At 42.5% G+C, this 17,681-nt stretch overlaps 1 protein-coding gene across 1 annotated transcript; it reads right to left on the reverse strand.

Moving 5' to 3' along the window:
* Positions 1 to 181: 181 nt before the first annotated feature.
* DDX3X (DEAD-box helicase 3 X-linked) lies at positions 182 to 17,420 on the reverse strand. Its single transcript, XM_068686178.1, has 17 exons — positions 17,231 to 17,420; positions 14,758 to 14,815; positions 13,636 to 13,686; positions 9,449 to 9,572; positions 8,107 to 8,247; positions 7,922 to 8,021; positions 7,266 to 7,401; positions 6,763 to 6,848; positions 6,049 to 6,147; positions 5,812 to 5,972; positions 5,482 to 5,626; positions 5,243 to 5,387; positions 4,760 to 4,941; positions 4,552 to 4,669; positions 3,805 to 3,961; positions 3,060 to 3,187; positions 182 to 2,707 (listed from the first exon to the last, which is right to left on the reverse strand). The coding sequence occupies exons 1-17, from the start codon at positions 17,273 to 17,275 to the stop codon at positions 2,625 to 2,627; spliced, it is 1,959 nt and encodes a 652-aa protein (XP_068542279.1). The 5' UTR covers positions 17,276 to 17,420; the 3' UTR covers positions 182 to 2,624.
* Positions 17,421 to 17,681: the final 261 nt, after the last annotated feature.

Raw genomic sequence — 17,681 nt, forward strand, 5'->3', positions numbered from 1 at the left:
GCAGAAGCTAATCTGTGCTTGCTACAGCTGTAACCTAGATAGCTAATTAGCTGCCATTTCCTAAGCACACTGATGTGTACCACACTATGTTCACCTGCTTCCAGAGTTGCCTGCGAATGAGATTACTCAGGCTACAGATCTCATAAACCAGAAGAGTGACGCTTCACAAATGAGTAGACTGTGCAGTTCAACTTTTTTATTTTAATAAAATCAAGAATATGCACAGCACATGCAGTGCTAGCATCTAAACTAATACAATAAGCAATTCTAAACCTACAGTGACTTGAAATTCAAATTTTCACATTCAGCAAGTTTAAATCCATTCTTGCATATTGTTTTGAATCCTTGTATCTGAACTGAAAATATTGCTGGCTGATAAAACTTGCTAAAATGCACAAGTCACTGATTATGCCAATACAACAAAGATAACCACATGTTTGAGGATTGCAATGTGCCAGACATTCACTGAAAAAAAAAACACACAACTAAACAAAACTCACGCAACAAACATCTGAGAATCTGGACACTTCACATCAGTGTTTAGAAGTGTTTCATTAATATCTTAAGACAAGTGTATCAAAACCTTGGCATGTTTAATTTTAAGTTGCCAATTTTTGTTTTACTATCAGAAAGTTATGGCTACACTGCCAATGCCGGGTCTGCTTAATTTGACTTAAGAGTTTAATATGACTTAAACATTAAAAGCTCACACTACCCCGAAATATATAATTTCACGCATACGGTGACATTCAACATTCAAGTGCCAGTGTTTTTGTACTGTCTTTTGGTCAAGTTTCTTTAAACTTTCAAAGAATCACTTTTAGGCTTACAAAAATAAATATTTGTCAAAAATGTTCAATAAATATTACACAAAACTAGCAGCAAAAAGTATCTAGAAATCTGTCGTGTGCAAATAGTTTTCTTCCCAGCTATCATTCCCATGGTCCCAAATAAGTTTTAGAATCTATTTCCTTCTCCTTAAACAAGCTGCGTTCAATCTCCAAGAGACAAAATAAGATTGGAAGTTAAGGACACGCACACAAGACATATATAAAATTCTCTGAATGTGCAATAAAAGAAGTATTTTGTAAAAAGTTATGGGCAAAATGTACAAGGGCCTAAACCTAGACTTGAAATAGCACCATAACAAATGACCTCAATACTGTCAAGTGCACCTACTTAATAAAAGTTTTAGAACAAGGCACAATACACTTGAAAAAATCTATTGCACTTTAGGAGATTTTTGCCATTTTCCTACACCACTGTAGATTAGAGTTGTTAACTGCTCTGGCCACAAAGTCAGCACAGAAATTCCAAGTGGCAGAGGCATTTTTCTGGTGGACAATACTTATCTTTGGCCAGATTTAGCATAAACAGACTATAAATACAATGGAAACCTATGCAACTAAAACTGACTAAAACTGCACTTTAATAGCAGAATTGAAACCTTGTGCAGTTTATGTACATTTCCAACCTCTGTGATCTCAGGTTTGTTTGTTACTCTTCTGGAGCCATTTTACAAAGTCTACAGTAAGCCAGTTTAACATCTCCACGCAGCTTGAACAGAGTAATGTGAATCTGCATTAAAATAAAGCCTGCTGCATAATTCTTCCTGTTCATACCCTCTTGACCAAAAAACATCAACACTAGCATGCGTTATTAGACCAAAAATTCAGTCAGGCCCTTAAGGAGGACCAATCACTGCCATGGTCAGCCATTCTACCATTTCAATTTCATATGGCAGGCATTTTTAAAAAGTCTAAATAGATGAATTCTCCTAAAAACTATTTCAAGTTATCAGACCTTTAAACGTTCCCTGTAATATTCTGCCCACATTTGGCTAGCTCACATTAATGATCTGCCTAAATATTGAAAAAGGAATTGCTGTATTTACTTGCATTAACTTCAAAAACAGTGCTTTTAATGTATGCATGTATCCATACATCATCTCATCATGACTGGAATGGCTTTATTAAAGGCTATCAGGTTCTAAGTACCTATCCAGGATAGAGTGAGCAAATCAGAACTTTAACTTAGTACAGTTTTGCCACATTAGAAACTAATTGCATTGATATGCTTCAAGATGTTTTATTTTTCAAATCTGTAGATACCAAAAGCCCTAATGCAGGCTACCGCATAAGTTTTTCTTTGTAATATTATGGATGAATCAGTGATTCCTGTTTAAGTTGTATCACACCTGTGTGCCAAGGTTTGATTTTAGCCCAAGTTCAGTAATTTTTATTTTGTCAAAACAATTGATATCTTGAGCATTACTGAGCCAACAGGACATCAAAATAAAAGTTGTCTAAAGTTAAAGGCACAGTACATTAACAAACAAATGATCCTCAGTCACAAACTTATAAATGCAGTTTCTGGGTGGGGATGGGTGGGAGGGGAGTTAATCCTGACTACAGCAATAGAGTCTTCAAAACCACCTTCAAGATAGGGCTACTTGTTCCTTTGTTTCCATCTTGTGACCTTGAGCTCCCTTAAAAAAAATTTCAGTGGAGAATCACAGCTGGTAATGTACTGCGAGTTCTTGAAGCTACACAAGGTATAGTCTGGCTAAGTTACATGTGGTTTCCATATTAGCTTGTTTGGTAGGTTATCTGCTGCGAGCAGACTCAGTTGCCCCACCAGTCAACCCCCTGGGAGTTATAGTTGCCTCCATATCCATCACTGTTGTAGAAGCCTCCATAACCACCACCTATGAAAGGCAAGAGAAAGCGATGCTTAATTAACCTGCTGAAGACTTGAGCCTTCACAAAAGAAAAAGCCCAGGGCACAAATTAGACATCTACGACCTATAGAAGAAAACCCACCCAGAAGCACTGTCAAATGCAAACCAAACCACAGGAAAAACATTTCCTGTCAAACTAATCAAATACAGGTAACTTGTGCTAACAGACCCAACAGATACTGAAGCTCTGCATAACAAGCACCAGGTGACCTAGTATTTACTACAATTTTTACTTTATTACCTCCACAAGTTTTACTATCAAGCATTTTACATCTGTTTTTATAGCTGCCAGCCATGATCACCCTGTTTTTTTTCTTACCTCCAAATCCTCTGCTGCCACTTCCTCCACTGCGGCTGCTGGTTGATCGACTGCTGCTAAAGCTACTGCTACCAGAACCACTACTTGTTCGATAATCTCTGGCACCAAATCCTCCACTGAATCTACTGCTGTATAGAGGAAAAGAAAATGACACTTCAGTAAAAGTTTCAGGTTTTAAGCACTGCAGACATCAAGATCAAAGTACGCAATTTCTCCAATTCATGTTACAGCTGGCCAACCACTGCTGAGCTCAGTGCACTTCTTCACAAGCATCCCAACACTATCTGGGAAAGGGCATTCAATAATAGCAAAGGGAAATTTACTGTTCAAACAAGGTCATGTTGAACTTGACATGTTACACAACAAGAATTACTTTATCAGGTCCTCATGAGGTTTGATGCAACCTCCTCTGTTCTGCAGATTTCCTGAGCCTATAATTAGGTCACCTATAATTAGTTCAAGTGTTGCACTTATGACCACCTTCTAATACTGTAGAAGAGAAAAAACATCTTAAAAGCACGCTTCTGAAGAAAAAACAGCGAAAATCCATGAGGTCAAATCACACTAGCTAAATTAAGACATACTAAACTGTCACCTTCTGATGATGGCACCTGACTTCAATTTATACAGCACTGGCTTGTCTTTCCTCAGACATTAACTGTATTTTTACTTTGAAAACAAGTCACAGAATTGCCTCTCACAACAGGGGAGGAATACCTTTAGCCAAATCAGTTCTGATCATTACCTCTTAGATCGCCCGCGGCTGCCACCCCCTTTGTGATGCTGTTCATAAGCCATGTTTTCCAGCCAAGACGGTACTTCCTGCTTAGCCTCAACAAGAAGATCAAGTAAGTCCTTGGTGATGTTTATGTTTCTCTCATTGAAGAATGAGGTGGCGAGACCTGAAGTAAATATTCAGTTTTAACCCCACACGAAGCAAATACATTACGGCACTTAATCCCGTTCCATATCCCACTTGGGTGGCAAGTACAATATGCTCATAGTCAAGCTCGAGAACATGAGAATTATCTGAAGAAAAATCTGTTTTAACACCATTTCTCCACCCTAGACACTCACACAAGCCCTTACTACTTCCTTATGGACACAGAACATACCAAGTTTACATGTGGCACCAAAACTTTACTGAACAGCAAAGTCACTAGCTGAACAAACTGGTTACTTTCCACACTGGTTGGACAATGGTTCAAGTCCATCCACATAATGTAGAAGCATTGCTTGATTTAACAGATACAAGCGACACCAAGATACCTGATGTCACCACTTCACAAACATTAGATTTGAGTAGCACTTTAACAGCGAAACACCTCCAGATTCACTATGAAGGGAAGCTGTGCGCAGTACTGTACTGTTTACTAGCAATATTGCCTTGTCACAGAAGGCTTTTCTCAAGCCTTCTCTGTGGTTTGAGTGTGCCACTCAGCCAATAGTACTGCACCTAGCAGGTGAGGTATGAAATACTGTTTGTACTTACCAAGATTTCCTACACGGCCTGTACGACCAATACGATGTACGTATTCTTCAATGTCACTTGGCAAGTCGAAGTTTATGACATGCTTTACATTTGATATGTCCAGTCCTCTTGCTGCTACCTAGTGGTTAAAAAGATTAAATCAAATTGATCAAAATTCTGTAAGTGATGCAATATGCCTACTGGCTCAAGCTTCAGATATTTCACTTACAGCTGTGGCAACAAGAATTGGGCTCTTGCCCGAACGGAACTGGTGCAGTGCTTCCTCTCGGTCTCTTTGAGAGCGATCTCCGTGTATACTTGTACAGGCATATCCTTCATGGTAGAGGAAGTCCTCAAGAGCATCTGCTCCCTTTTTAGTTTCCACGAACACCAGAGTCAAGGAATCTTTGCCTAACAAGGAAACAACCATAAGTTAGCAAGAGAAAGGTAGTACAAACACAGCTTCACTACCTAGAAAAAGCTAATTTCATTTATCTGCTCTCATTAGTTCTAAACCGGTAATGTGAAGATCTTCGAAAGAGTTTGCATCTACCTAACTGCCACTCAGACAACATAAGAGTGCCTTGCACAAAAGAAACTCACAGATGTAGTCTTTTCCTTCCCCTACTCAATTTTAGTCATCATTACCTGCATTGTCAGATTTGCCTTATCTTACTATTCCAGGATTTACTTATTTGAAACCAGTCTTTACCTGTGGCATTTAGCAGGTCAAGCAGAAATGATCGTTTGTCTGACTCTTCCACCCACACTACTTTCTGTGTGATATTCTCAGATGTAGAACCTACTCTGCCAACAGCCAGAAAGATATATTCATCGAGGAAGTCACGAGCAAGCATCTGAAGAAAGGGAAAAAGAAATCAGTATGTAGTTTCACCTCTTGAAGGGGAAAAAAAAGTCTTAACTATTAAGGTATTTGAACTTGTGAAGTACCTGGATTTCCTTGGGGAAAGTCGCACTGAACATCATGGTATGACGCACCCCTTTCGGTGGCATAGTATCTTGTTCAACAATTCGACGAATTTGAGGTTCAAAACCCATATCAAGCATTCTGTCGGCTTCATCAAGCACTAGGTATCTAAATAAGAAGAGTGTTTTTAGGTGATTTTTAAGCTGTAACCAAATATAGACATGGGACTGTATTTCTCAACTAGGTAATTACAGTTCAAAAGCAAGGTATCAAGTGTTATCTTCTCTAGATCTCACTTGGAGAGTTTCCTGCCAGCAACCCATGAGGATATGGACAAAAATCACTTCACTTACTTGCAAAAATCCAGTCCAATCTTTCCCCTCTCCATCATGTCAACCAGTCGTCCTGGAGTTGCCACAAGCAAGTGACATCCACGTTCTAAGTCACGTATCTGCTGACCGATGTCTGCACCACCATACACAACACAGGGACGAACTCTGGAACGGTATGCAAACTATAAAAACAAGTAAGTTAGCTCCAAGGAAAACCATACTTTATGCTGTTATTTAATATTGAACTCCTAGACATACCTTTCTGGCTTCCTCATAGATCTGCACAGCCAGTTCTCTAGTTGGGGCCAAGACCAGCGAGATTGGGTATTGTTTACGGCGTCCATACCTTCCATTCTCCTGAAACAAACTGCAATTAGTACCCCAGCTACATGTGGAATTACAACACTGCTTTTGTAATAGCTACCTAAGGTTACTGAGCTTCTCTTAACAAGGAATTGTGCATGGCTGAGAGTCAACTGTTTTAAAGCACTGCTTCTCAAGACTCTACCCTGCTGCAGGGTCCAAGATTAAACTGTTGGTTAATATGTTAACAGTAACACAGCTGCCAAAGCTTGTCCTCTACAACCTGCACTGTCATCCATAACTGATGTAAGAAAAATCCTAGCCACAGAACACCAAAAAGCCTACTTCTTCCTATCCTGAAGTCACTATAGCATAGACATGTGATACATGACCAAGTAGTTTTCTGCAGCATGGAAGTGCTCCTAAAAGCTTAAGCAGCAAAGCATCTTGTAAACCACTTTGCCTACACAATTATGTGCATCAACTCCTTAGGTAGAGGAAGAAAACAGATTGCTCCACAGCCCATACTTTGGGAAGGAGAACACTGAAAGTGAGAAACTTGCTTAATATAACCAAAATGATGATAGCCCAGCTGCTGTGTTCAGTAGAAGACAGTGTATGACAAAATTATACTGGTCTTAGCTTCTCCAGGACTACTAAAATACTTGCCTTCATAGCTCTCAAAGCATCACCAGGTCCATCTGCATAGATCTGGCTCAATATTGGTAGAAGAAACGCAGCCGTTTTCCCAGACCCTATTAGATACAATTTAGTATTATTAATGAGTTATTTTCAAAACCACTGCCATATACTGTGCCTAATCCTGCATCATTAACATCCCCATCAATATCTGCATTAGATGTAGTACATTAGATGTACTGCCCATGCTACTGGAGTGCACTATTCACCCAGAGGAAGACATCTGCAAGGCTCATTCAGCATTGCAACACCCTGAAGTGAATGTGATTTAATCTATTAACGTCTCTCCAGGGATAAAAGGTAAAACCAGTCAAGCCACATCTAACGCATGAGCAAGACTAAGCTAATAGTTTCCAATACAACAGGTACATTCTGAACAAGGAGTTTACTACCTTACAGACCAGATCTCTCACCGACAGCTCAAGGAATACAAAACCTGATAGAGACTGAGCAGTAAGAATTTACAAACTTACCTGTCTGAGCACAGGCCATCAAGTCTCTCTTCTCTTTAATAATAGGTATTGCATGTTTCTGGACTGGGGTAGGACGGGTGTAACGTGTAAGCTCAATGTTTCCCATAATAATTTCTCCCATGTCAACATCGCTGAACTGTAAGATATTTTGCAAGATTTAAGTATGGGATCCTTCCCTGAATGAAGCGATTATTCCATCCACACAGTCTTCCATAAAGCAGCTTGTTTGTATTTCTTACTACAGAACTTCAGGTCACAAATACTCAGGATTTAGTTACCAGACAAAGTATGTACTTAGTCCAGTTATCATGTAAGTAATTCCTAAAAAGCCAAGTCTTGAGTACAGGCAACACAAGTCTATATACTTGAGACATGACAGCACCCACACTTAAGCAATTGCTGCAACACCCTACCACCTCCAAGCACTTCTTCTTTACTGTTTAGAAACACATCACAGTTTAATGAACTACAAGTGTTAACCAAACAAGCTTATACAACTTCTCCTTTGTCTTGTTTATTATACCTAATCTGAAATTCTCAGAGACTTTAGCTGTAGAGAGTCAAGGTTTCTCTTGCTCCCTGAACTTAACGCAGCATGACATGTTTCACACTCAAAACAGTGCAGATTAATTACATCAAATTAAACAAACACTTACACTTTCAATATGTGGAGGACAGTTGCTGCCTGTTGCTTCAACAGGAATGTCATCATACTTCTCAAAGTTAATGCCAGTATTGCTTCCTGAAAAGAGCTCCCTAAAAGCAGAAGAGATGGCGTTTTATTTATTAGACAAATCAACCAGTCCCCTATCACGTGAATTTACACCATCCCAGTACTTACTGTTCCAGGCGTTCACTTGGGGGAAGAGGCTTTGACCAGTCATCTTCATCGGATTTGTCAGACCAGCGGCTGTTTCCACCACGGTCAAATCTACCAAAGCCGCTCCTGTCATAGTCGCTGCCTCTTCCACGCTCTTCATATCTAAGTACAGCAAGAGTATTAGACCACTGTTCCTAGACACCAGGATTTTTCTGACATGCAAGCAGAGTCAGAGCTACTGTAATCTAGTGGAGTATGCTCTGTATATTAGATACATGACCATAGCACAATCTAAGTAATCAGGTTATCTGTACTCATACATTGACCTGTGAACTGAAATGAGGACTACATATCAATGTCAGGCTAGGTCATATCCGTTCTGTATTAGACAGGGAAGTTTGTTCCAACTATAGTTTAGCAGTTGGGTTTCAGCTTAACACACTGAAACATATCAAAAGAAGCCAGGGCTTGAGGGTTGTTTTGTTGTTTTTAACCATAACTTAAACGTATTAGTTATCTGCCTATAAAGCTGCAATTGGAGTTTGAGTCTTTTTGTGCAGGGAGCTTCTTTTAAGATATTGTTTGGTACCACCCCCCTTCTCTGTGCCTCAGATTACATTTGCCTCCCAAATCCAGACAAAACTCTGAAGCGCTTCAATTTGTTCTTCTACTCCCCCACCACATACATGATCAAACTAAATTCCACAATTACAAGTCACATTACAGATTTTATGAGGAATTTTTTTTTTTTAATGAGGGAGCTCACCTGTATTACTAGCTTGGAAAGAAGGTGAAAAACATCCTTACCTCAACTGTTTAGTTTTTGGTCTGGTAAACCATGTTTGAGAAAAGTCTGGATACTAGCATCAGCCTTACTAGTCGATAAAGGTCACTCACCACACTTGTGCATACAACGCATGATGTGTGTAAGACTGATCAAATAAGGCAGAGAACCTGCAAGAGTCTCACCCAGTTTTATTAACTACACTTTTCAACATGGAAAAAAAAATATTGAAATAAATATCAGTTCTGATATGTCTTGTGCTCCCAACATCTCTTAAAATGTTCCCTGATAGTATCCACCCATGTATCCCTTTTTGGGGAAACGGGAAGTCAGCACGTCATTACAGCTGCAGCAAGTGGCTGGTGGTAAGCTACAGGGCACATCTTCCAACACATGCAAGCTCACCCTCCTTGAATTCCTGCAGCTTTAAACAAGGTTCTCTCACTCTCTCCCCCTCCCAGGTTCCCTGTACCTTATCCTAGAACCAGTTATAACTCTGCTTTTTCCAGCAAGATCACAGGTGAGCTATTAGAACCAAGACAGCCTTAGAATGCACAGCCCATACAAATAAGCACTTGCCTTCCTCCTCTTGATCCATTTCCACGGTCAAAGAAGCTTGATTTTGCTCCACGATCAGACCGTACACCAAAGCTGCTGTATGCATCCTTATCTCTGCTAGAACTCCAGCCACCACTATCAAAACCTAGTGAGGAAAAAAATATTTTAGCCATCTATTACACAGTCCAGGCTTTTACAAGAAAACAGTCCATCCAGTAAGTCTTCACTGGACTTACCTATGTGATTAAAAAAGGAAGACATACAAGTAGACAACTTAGGTACTGAACACTCCTCATTGCCCATACTGATTTAGCCAAATTGCTAATATAGCTGGAGAATTGATTCTGAATTGTTTAAAGCCCTACACACTTTCATGTTCTAATTATTTAATGTTTCTATTTACTGAATCCATTACATTTATGGCTGCACTCTGATAGAAATAACAGAGGACCAGGACCTCAAGTGTATCAAGAAAAATTACAACACTTCCAAGCATTCAGAACCCTAGCTCTGCATTTTATCTGTAACTTCAACACAAATTCTCCACAACATTTTTTTTTGTTAAGTTAACCATGCCCCCGGTGGAGTTTATTCATGGGGAACAAGATCGGTGGAACTGTAGAACACTCAAATGTTTTGGTACTAGATAAAGGACCTCATTACAAAACTTTGATCAACAGTTCAATGCTCACAAATTTAGAAGACCTGAAGTCTCAGCTGCAGGATGCAGAGAGAATAAATGAAATTCAATGTAATCATCGCTTATCAGTAAGCATGCTTTCTGCAAGCTCTGCAAAACAAAGCCAATGAAGATTTGTGCCAGACAAAACAAAAGCAACTAGCATAGAATTATTCCAAAGAATTTACCTTTAAGGACTAGAAAAACTTAACTTCACATTGAGATACCAAAGATAAGGAATACAATCATTCATTAATGCAAGCTTTAGCATGGGTTACTTCCAAAACATCCTAAAAGTCTGTGAGTCTATCTTCCTGCTGAGCAAGCTTAACAGTAGTGGTACTGACAGAGCAATCTTCAGAAAGATCTAGATGTTTTTCATTAGTGCCTGGATCCAGAAATTTGGGCTGACTCTACACATACAGAGACCTTCCAAGTCTGAAGTTTCAGAAAGGAGTCCATTTTATACTCCCAATAGCATACCAAGTAGGCTTATTTACCTTGTCAGTTTTCTGAATCTGCAGCACTGTAAGCTGGTAACTCACCATAGTTTTCCTTAAGTTAGCACAGCAATGTCTAGACCCAAGTTGTGAACACACATATGTACTATTTTTTAACAGTTAGGAACATGTATTCCACTTCCAGATCATTGTGCATAGCTTGATTTTTATCAAAGACATGCACAGATTCCATTCTGTACATATGTACACAGATATCTAGGTGTATTCCATCATGTACACAGATATCTAGGTGTATGGAAGAAGCTGAAGCTTACCTAGTGGATCAGGAAAGCACTGTAGTGTTTTTAAACAGACATATTCTAGATGTTTTAAGTGAGTATTCTGGACCCTTTACCCTTCCTCAGCCAACACCTATATAATCCTGAGGATACTCAACTCCTTGGGTACAACAAACAGCTGTTTTTAAATGATTAGAGTCCACTGCCTTAAGTAATTTCTTAGCCACAAGCCCATTGTGCAACTTTAATAGTGTCTCTGAGTTATTAAACCATCATCAGCTACAAAGGAAATTGAGAACCCCAAGCTAGAAACTGCACACTAGTTGTTTCCAGAGTATGTGAAAGGAAACAACACACAGGAGAAACAAGTTGTTTATTTTTGAGTCCCCTTTACCATCTGAATGCAGCAATACTTAACTTTCACAGAAGTCAAGGAGGACAGTTTGTGAGACAATCCTGCTGAGTTACTGAAATCCAGTCATCATGTGGTTTCATTTTTATGATCCATTAATTTTATCAGGTGACTAGGCTTGTAATGCTGCTTGAAGAGTTCCATTACAGAACCACTACTATCCAAAGTCTATTTTGCTGGCTGCTTTCTAACACATTTACCTTGAAAAATCTGTTGTCAAGGGTTTCAAGGTACAGCCAATATACAGAACAGCTTCAGAGCAGCCAGCAAAAAGGTACTGACTATTTAGTTGTGAACATATACAACTGTTACATACTTCACATCATCCTAGAAAATAACTTAATTTCACATCACTGTGCTGATTATAATACACACTTTGCTGCAAGGCGAATCCTTGAATCCAGGGTGCATCCCGGAACTGGATGGCTTTCTCCACGTAGCTATCATGAACTTTTATCACAGGGAGTCAGGAGGAATCCAGTGATAAAGCGTGCCAACCAACAGAAGCTGACAGCCTACAACCAACTAAATTTGGCACATGGCCTGTTCAAATAAATTACATAACTTGTTTGCCTTTTTGCATGGTGTTATCTAAGTACCTAATATTAGTTATTAAAAGAATGTCAAATGAACAATCCGGAGTGACATCATGAGTAGATCCTAGTATTATCTCCAAGTTGGTCAAGTACAAAAGGCAACATTCACCCCCTCGTGTTTCAAAGGAACACCTCAAACACCTCCATAACTTGCACTTTGAAGGTAAACCACACTGCCCACTGAGCAGAGTTCAAGTATCAAGTAAGGCAAGATGGCCTCCAGTACAACAGTATGTTTTCTGGAGGGCAGCCTTTAATATGGACATTTAAACAATCTCTCAGGCAACTTTTCAGCTGGAAGTCATCCAACATTTAAGTCCCCAGAAAAAAAAAAATCACAAGGACATTTTAATGTTTCTTCTATTCTGTGCAAAGCTAAATTTGAGTGACATTCCTATATACACAGGGCATGAAACTCAATGCAAGGTTAAAACACCACTGTAGCCAAAAATCGGATTTTGGTACAAGTTACAAGCCAACTTTTAATTCTGATTTCCTGCACTGCTTTAAGAAACAAACCAACACATTCCTTCTGGGTTTATCTAGGAGATTTCCTGTAAGACTCTTCACTTTTGAAGTTAGAATTACTGGAAACTTGAAAAGCACACAGCTGCCAAACAGTCCTTGCACTTTCCCCAGTAGACTCAGGTCTCAGGTTGCTTAGCTTCATTTGGTGCTTTAGGCCACGTCTTTGTTAAATATAAAAAATAGCTCAGAAGCATGTGAAGACAAGACTAAGCTGTTTCTTCAAGTGGCGTAAAACTGGAGTGGAACACTTGTTTTAGTCATTAAGTAGCTCCAGAAGAAAAATGAGACATTAGGTGTACATAAGAGGAGAGTATCGAAATACATGCTAATGGAAATAAGAGCCCTCTTGCACTATCTGAAACAGAATCCTTCAAAGTCCAGAGCACTGCTTTAGAAGCATGAGAAAAATGAGAAAAGAGTCATGCCATACCATGAAGCTTTAATTCCTTACCACTATGCTACAATTTGAACCTTTCGTTTTCCATGCTAGCAGCTCGGTAATTGCTAGATGAAATGTTTCCCTTTTATCTACACAATGCGTTGTCATCATGTCTAGTAACTATTTCTGAAAGGCAGCAGATGTTGCAGTAAAAATCATCATTTACTTCACTGAAGCATTCCATGAACTTTTTAATCTTTTGTTCTAGAGGAAGTGCACATTATATAAAGCTTATTTTTCTCAGTACAACCCCTCAGTGCAAGTGTACAGCCATACGTTTGTGTTTCAGGCTCCAGCATCAAATCTTGCCTTCTGCAATTACTCTTGTGGATTGCCTAGCTTCTGATAGCTTGTACAGGGAAGGCAACATCTGGAACTGTTCTGGTTGACGTGCTCCCCAGTTGAGAGCAAGTCTGCATAAAACATACGTTTATAGAGTGAAACTGTGCTAGTTCCTATACTTTCCATGTTGCAGTCACTCTCAGAAAAACTGATACTCCCAAAATCTGTTCAAACTGATACACAAAATTACATAACTAGGCAAATTAAGGAGACTTCATCATGCTTTACTTAGTTCATTGCTTAGTGAGATATGGAAGACACTTTGCCAATCAGATACTGAATTCAAGCTTAAATTAACCTGGAAAAGAAACCAACAACAGCATGCTAAAAGCAGATGAATTTGCAATGTTTTGTGCAGTCTGCACAGTCACTTTTAACAGCAGTGTCAAAGAAGCCTTTAACAGCCTGCTCATGGCAGTTCAGAAGCAGGCAAAGAACCAGTCACATGTATTGCCACCATTTCTGATACATACCCTGTTTTGAAGCTTCCCTGTTCCGTAAGTGAGGAGGAATGTATCTGCCTTCTAGAGGACAAAAGAAAAACAGCATTAAAAAATTGTGGCACTGGCACCTTCACAGACATCAGCCTTTGCAACACCACCTTTTGCATAGAAGAAGTCCGCCCCACAAGTTTTAAGGCCTTTAACAGCATCTTTAAACAAAAATCCATCAACATTTAACACATATCTCACAGAGGACTGGAGCAGTGACCACAAAACTCTTGCATTCATTTGCTTAGCTGCCCTCTAAAAAAAGACATTAGTGTGTGCTATTTCTTTGACCAAGTCACACATGCCTTTTATGGATGTTACAGTATCTGTGATGAAAGCCTGTCTTCCTGGAACTGATTAAGACTTAATCTGGTGCCAGGTTATTTGAGCAGCTTAAGATTTTTCACTATGTCATTCCAACACTGGCACTCACGCTATTACTACCAGTATTTTTCCTTCCCCTTGAATGTAATCATCCCAATCAGTTCAGCTTCGATCTAACCAGAAGCCACATGTAATTGCCTCTGAATAGCATTCTTCAGTTACAATCCAGAAGCATCTGTCTGCTAAGCAGCACACAAAGCAGAATGTACCAGGCACGAGCTGAACGGGAATTCCTGGAAGATCCCCTCTTCTAACATACTTCAGCCTGGCATGTCAGAGCACAGTTGCTGCTCAGTGAATCTTGATTAATACAGTTAGATACTAAGACTACTACAGTTAACTATTAACATTTTCCCTTCAAACATTCCCACTTCAGGTGAATGTTATGAGAAGAGAGGTCATCACATTACTACTACAAACACTGGCCTCAGTTGTTTGACCAGAGGCCACAGAAAACCTGGGAAACCAGATTCTCTCAAGCTGGCATAACAATTAAGTAAAAGCACTACCAGAACATTCAATTTACACAATCACTGCAAATTAAGCGTGCCTACCTCAAGTATGTAATTTCCAAACAGGCACATATCTAGCAATTGCCTTATATTTTCCCGTAAGTCTGAGAGTGTTGGCTTCAGAAATTACTTTTGCAGCTACAAAAGCCTGACTTGTTTTTAAAAACTGCCTAGGTGACTGCAAACTTGAGAACTTGTATGTACTTACTGCTTGTAGAGCTTCCTTCGCTCTGGGAGTCTGAGGAATTCAAGTCTAGACCAGAAAACTGGAAAGAATAAAATAGCTCAGTAAGTACCAACATGTTGCATCATGCATTTATACTAAGATAAAACAAAGCTCTGCTGATCAAGGGCAAGCAGAACTCCTGGTAAGTTATTGCTGCAGAGAAATTGCTTTATGTCTATTGCATCTCCTGTAAAGACAAAGAACCAAGACTTTTTATCTTTTGATACCACACTAGCAGTAAAAACAAAGACTACATCTTCAGCCATCTTCAAGGCCAGAAGACTCCTACATCTGCCAAATCTAGTACTGCTGACTTTTACTCAATGTACTGTATTTAGGCTAAGCACCAACCTAAAATCGTCTTTCAGTACATTAAAATGCATTCTGAAATCAATTAAACTATTTTTTCAAACATACAGACTGCAGCTCAGGTGCTCCACTTAATTGGAGTTACTTGATTGGCAGAGACTCAATCTTTTTTAGACTGCATTAACACCTAGAGATCAGCATCTTCAGTTTAGAGGCAGCTACCGTTCCCAAAACATTAGATGACTTCTTCCCACAATCACCCCAGCAAATATTGTTTTTGGTTTGCTCTTCTAAAGTTTTGTTTGCAACCTTCAGTTGACCAAAAGGTATTTAAAGTCATGCCCTAGTATGTAACACAAATGTTTTAGGTCAAGCACAATACAGGCTCATTTAAGCAGACGGCTGTAGGCGACTCACAAAACTTGGGTATGGACTTAGTGTAGTTGTTTACCAACACAGCACGATGAGAAACCGACTTGGATAAAAACAAAAACATGTTTACATGCAACGCCAATTGCAGGGAGCATCTGCCACCATGACCTGAGTCAATCCAAACCAAAGATCCCAATGCATTATTCCTTCGAGACTTCTGAAAAATCCTGATAGGGGACTTGCGTCACCCAATTTAAAGGTAGTAGTTAAAACTCAATCTGTTCAGCTCGCCCGAGTATCAAAAAGAGGTTTAAAAAAAAGGGTTTGGAGAGTTAACAGAGGCAGATGTTAGGTCACCGGGCAGAGAACAGAAATGCCGCCCGTGCTCCCCCGCAGGGCCAGGAGGGCCGCCAAGCGCTCCTGTCGGAGATGGCGCCTCGGCTCAGCCGCCATCTCAGTGCGGCGGAGCAGCCGGCACTGCGGGCTGGGATTTGGGCGCAGCAGGGAGCAGCCGCAGCCGCCCAGCTAATCCTGCAGCCGGCACCCGTCACGTGCCGCCGGGGTGGGGGGGGGGTGGGGGGAGCACACGGTGAGATTTTGGGGTTGGGGGGGGGTGAGGGGGAACGCAGGGCACCGGCTCCCCCTGACCTACTTCGCCCAAGGCTGCACGAAGCCTGCGGGCCGCCGCTCCCCCACAAATAAAAAAAAAAAAGGAAAGAGATTAGATAACAGCCCCCCCCCCACGTTGGAGCTCCTAGCTCCGCCCCCCGGCGGGGGGGGGAAGGGGGATAAAAAATAATTAAAAAAAAAAAAAAGGGATGAGGGAACAACAACACCGAGGGGCTGCTCTGGTCGTGGGTTTGTGGTTGGGGTTGGTGGGGAAGGGGTGGGAAATCGGGCACGGCGAGGCGGCCGCTGCCGCATCGCGAACAAAGGCGGCCGCCAGCGCCCCCGCCCCTCGGCTCGGGGGGGGAGGAGGAGGAGGAAGGGGGGGGGGGGCTGCCGACACAAAGCAGCGGCGCCCGCCCCCCGCCCCGCTCCCCTCCGCTCGGCAGGCGCACAATGGCCGCCATTTATCGGGGCCTTCCTCCCTCCCCCTCCACCTCCTCCTCCTCCCCCTTCTCCCTCCTCCCCCCCCCCCCCCCGCTTTAAACTCCCGGCCGCTCCCCGCCGCCGCCGCCAGGGGTCCCGGCGCCCAGCCTTTACTTTACCATCGTCGCTTCCCCCTCCACACAAAAGCCGGGCCCGGAGCGTGGCCAGCAGGAGGAGGAGGCCGCAAGGGGCAACGCGTGGAGCCCGGCGGGGCCGCCCCCCTGCCCCTTTTTCTTTTTTTTTTTCTTGCCCCCTTTCCCTTCCATCCCCCCCTTCCCTTCCCTTCCCTCCCCCAGCCCCCGGGGCGGGCCCCCCTCCCCCCCGAGGCAGGACGGGGGAGGGGAGGCGCCGCACGCCGGTAACTGCGCAACAACCGAATGCGCCACAGACCCGGTGCGGGGGGGGGGGGGGGGGGGTAAAAGATATGACGAAGCTGTGCCTACCGGGAATAAAACCGACAAAAATGGATTTAAAGAAATAAAAGTAAAGAAGGGGAGGGGATAAAATCACGACGCAAGCAGCGCGGATGGGGGAAGCGAGGGTAGAACCGGGCCTCACACACAGAGCACCAACCCCCCCCCCTCAAGTAGGCCTGGCTCCGGTTAACGGAGCGCCCCCCCCCCCCCCCCGGTCACGTCACGTTCCAGGCCCCGTGCCCCCCCCCCCCCCCCCCCCCCCCCACCTGCTGGTCTAGACTGAGGGCATTTTCCACCGCCACATGACTCATAACGAGAGATCGTCCTCGGGGTGCCCCGCTCCGCCTCGAGAAACACAGATCCGCCGGGCCGAGGAGCTTCGCTGCTGCCGCCGCTGCTGCTGGCTCGCCGCACGCCCTCCACCACACGCTTTCCTGACTGAGCCCCCCCCGCCGCGGGCCCGGCCCTTTTATAGTCCCCGCCCGCCCGCCGCCGCGCGCTGACGTCAGCACGCACGCTGCGCTTGCGCTCCTCCCCCCTCCTCTTCTCCCCCCCCCTCCTCTTAGCTCTCGCGAGTGAAACCGAACCGCCGTGCGGAGATCTCGCGAGATTTCCGCCCCCCTTCCCCCCACACACACACCGCAGCTCAATGATGAGGGGCGCTCCGGAAGTATCGCGAGTCTTGGCGCGCCCGCCGAGCACCGCGAGGTTTGGTGC

Source organism: Anas acuta, chromosome 1 (genome assembly GCF_963932015.1).
Source record: "Anas acuta chromosome 1, bAnaAcu1.1, whole genome shotgun sequence".
NCBI lineage: Eukaryota > Metazoa > Chordata > Aves > Anseriformes > Anatidae > Anas > Anas acuta.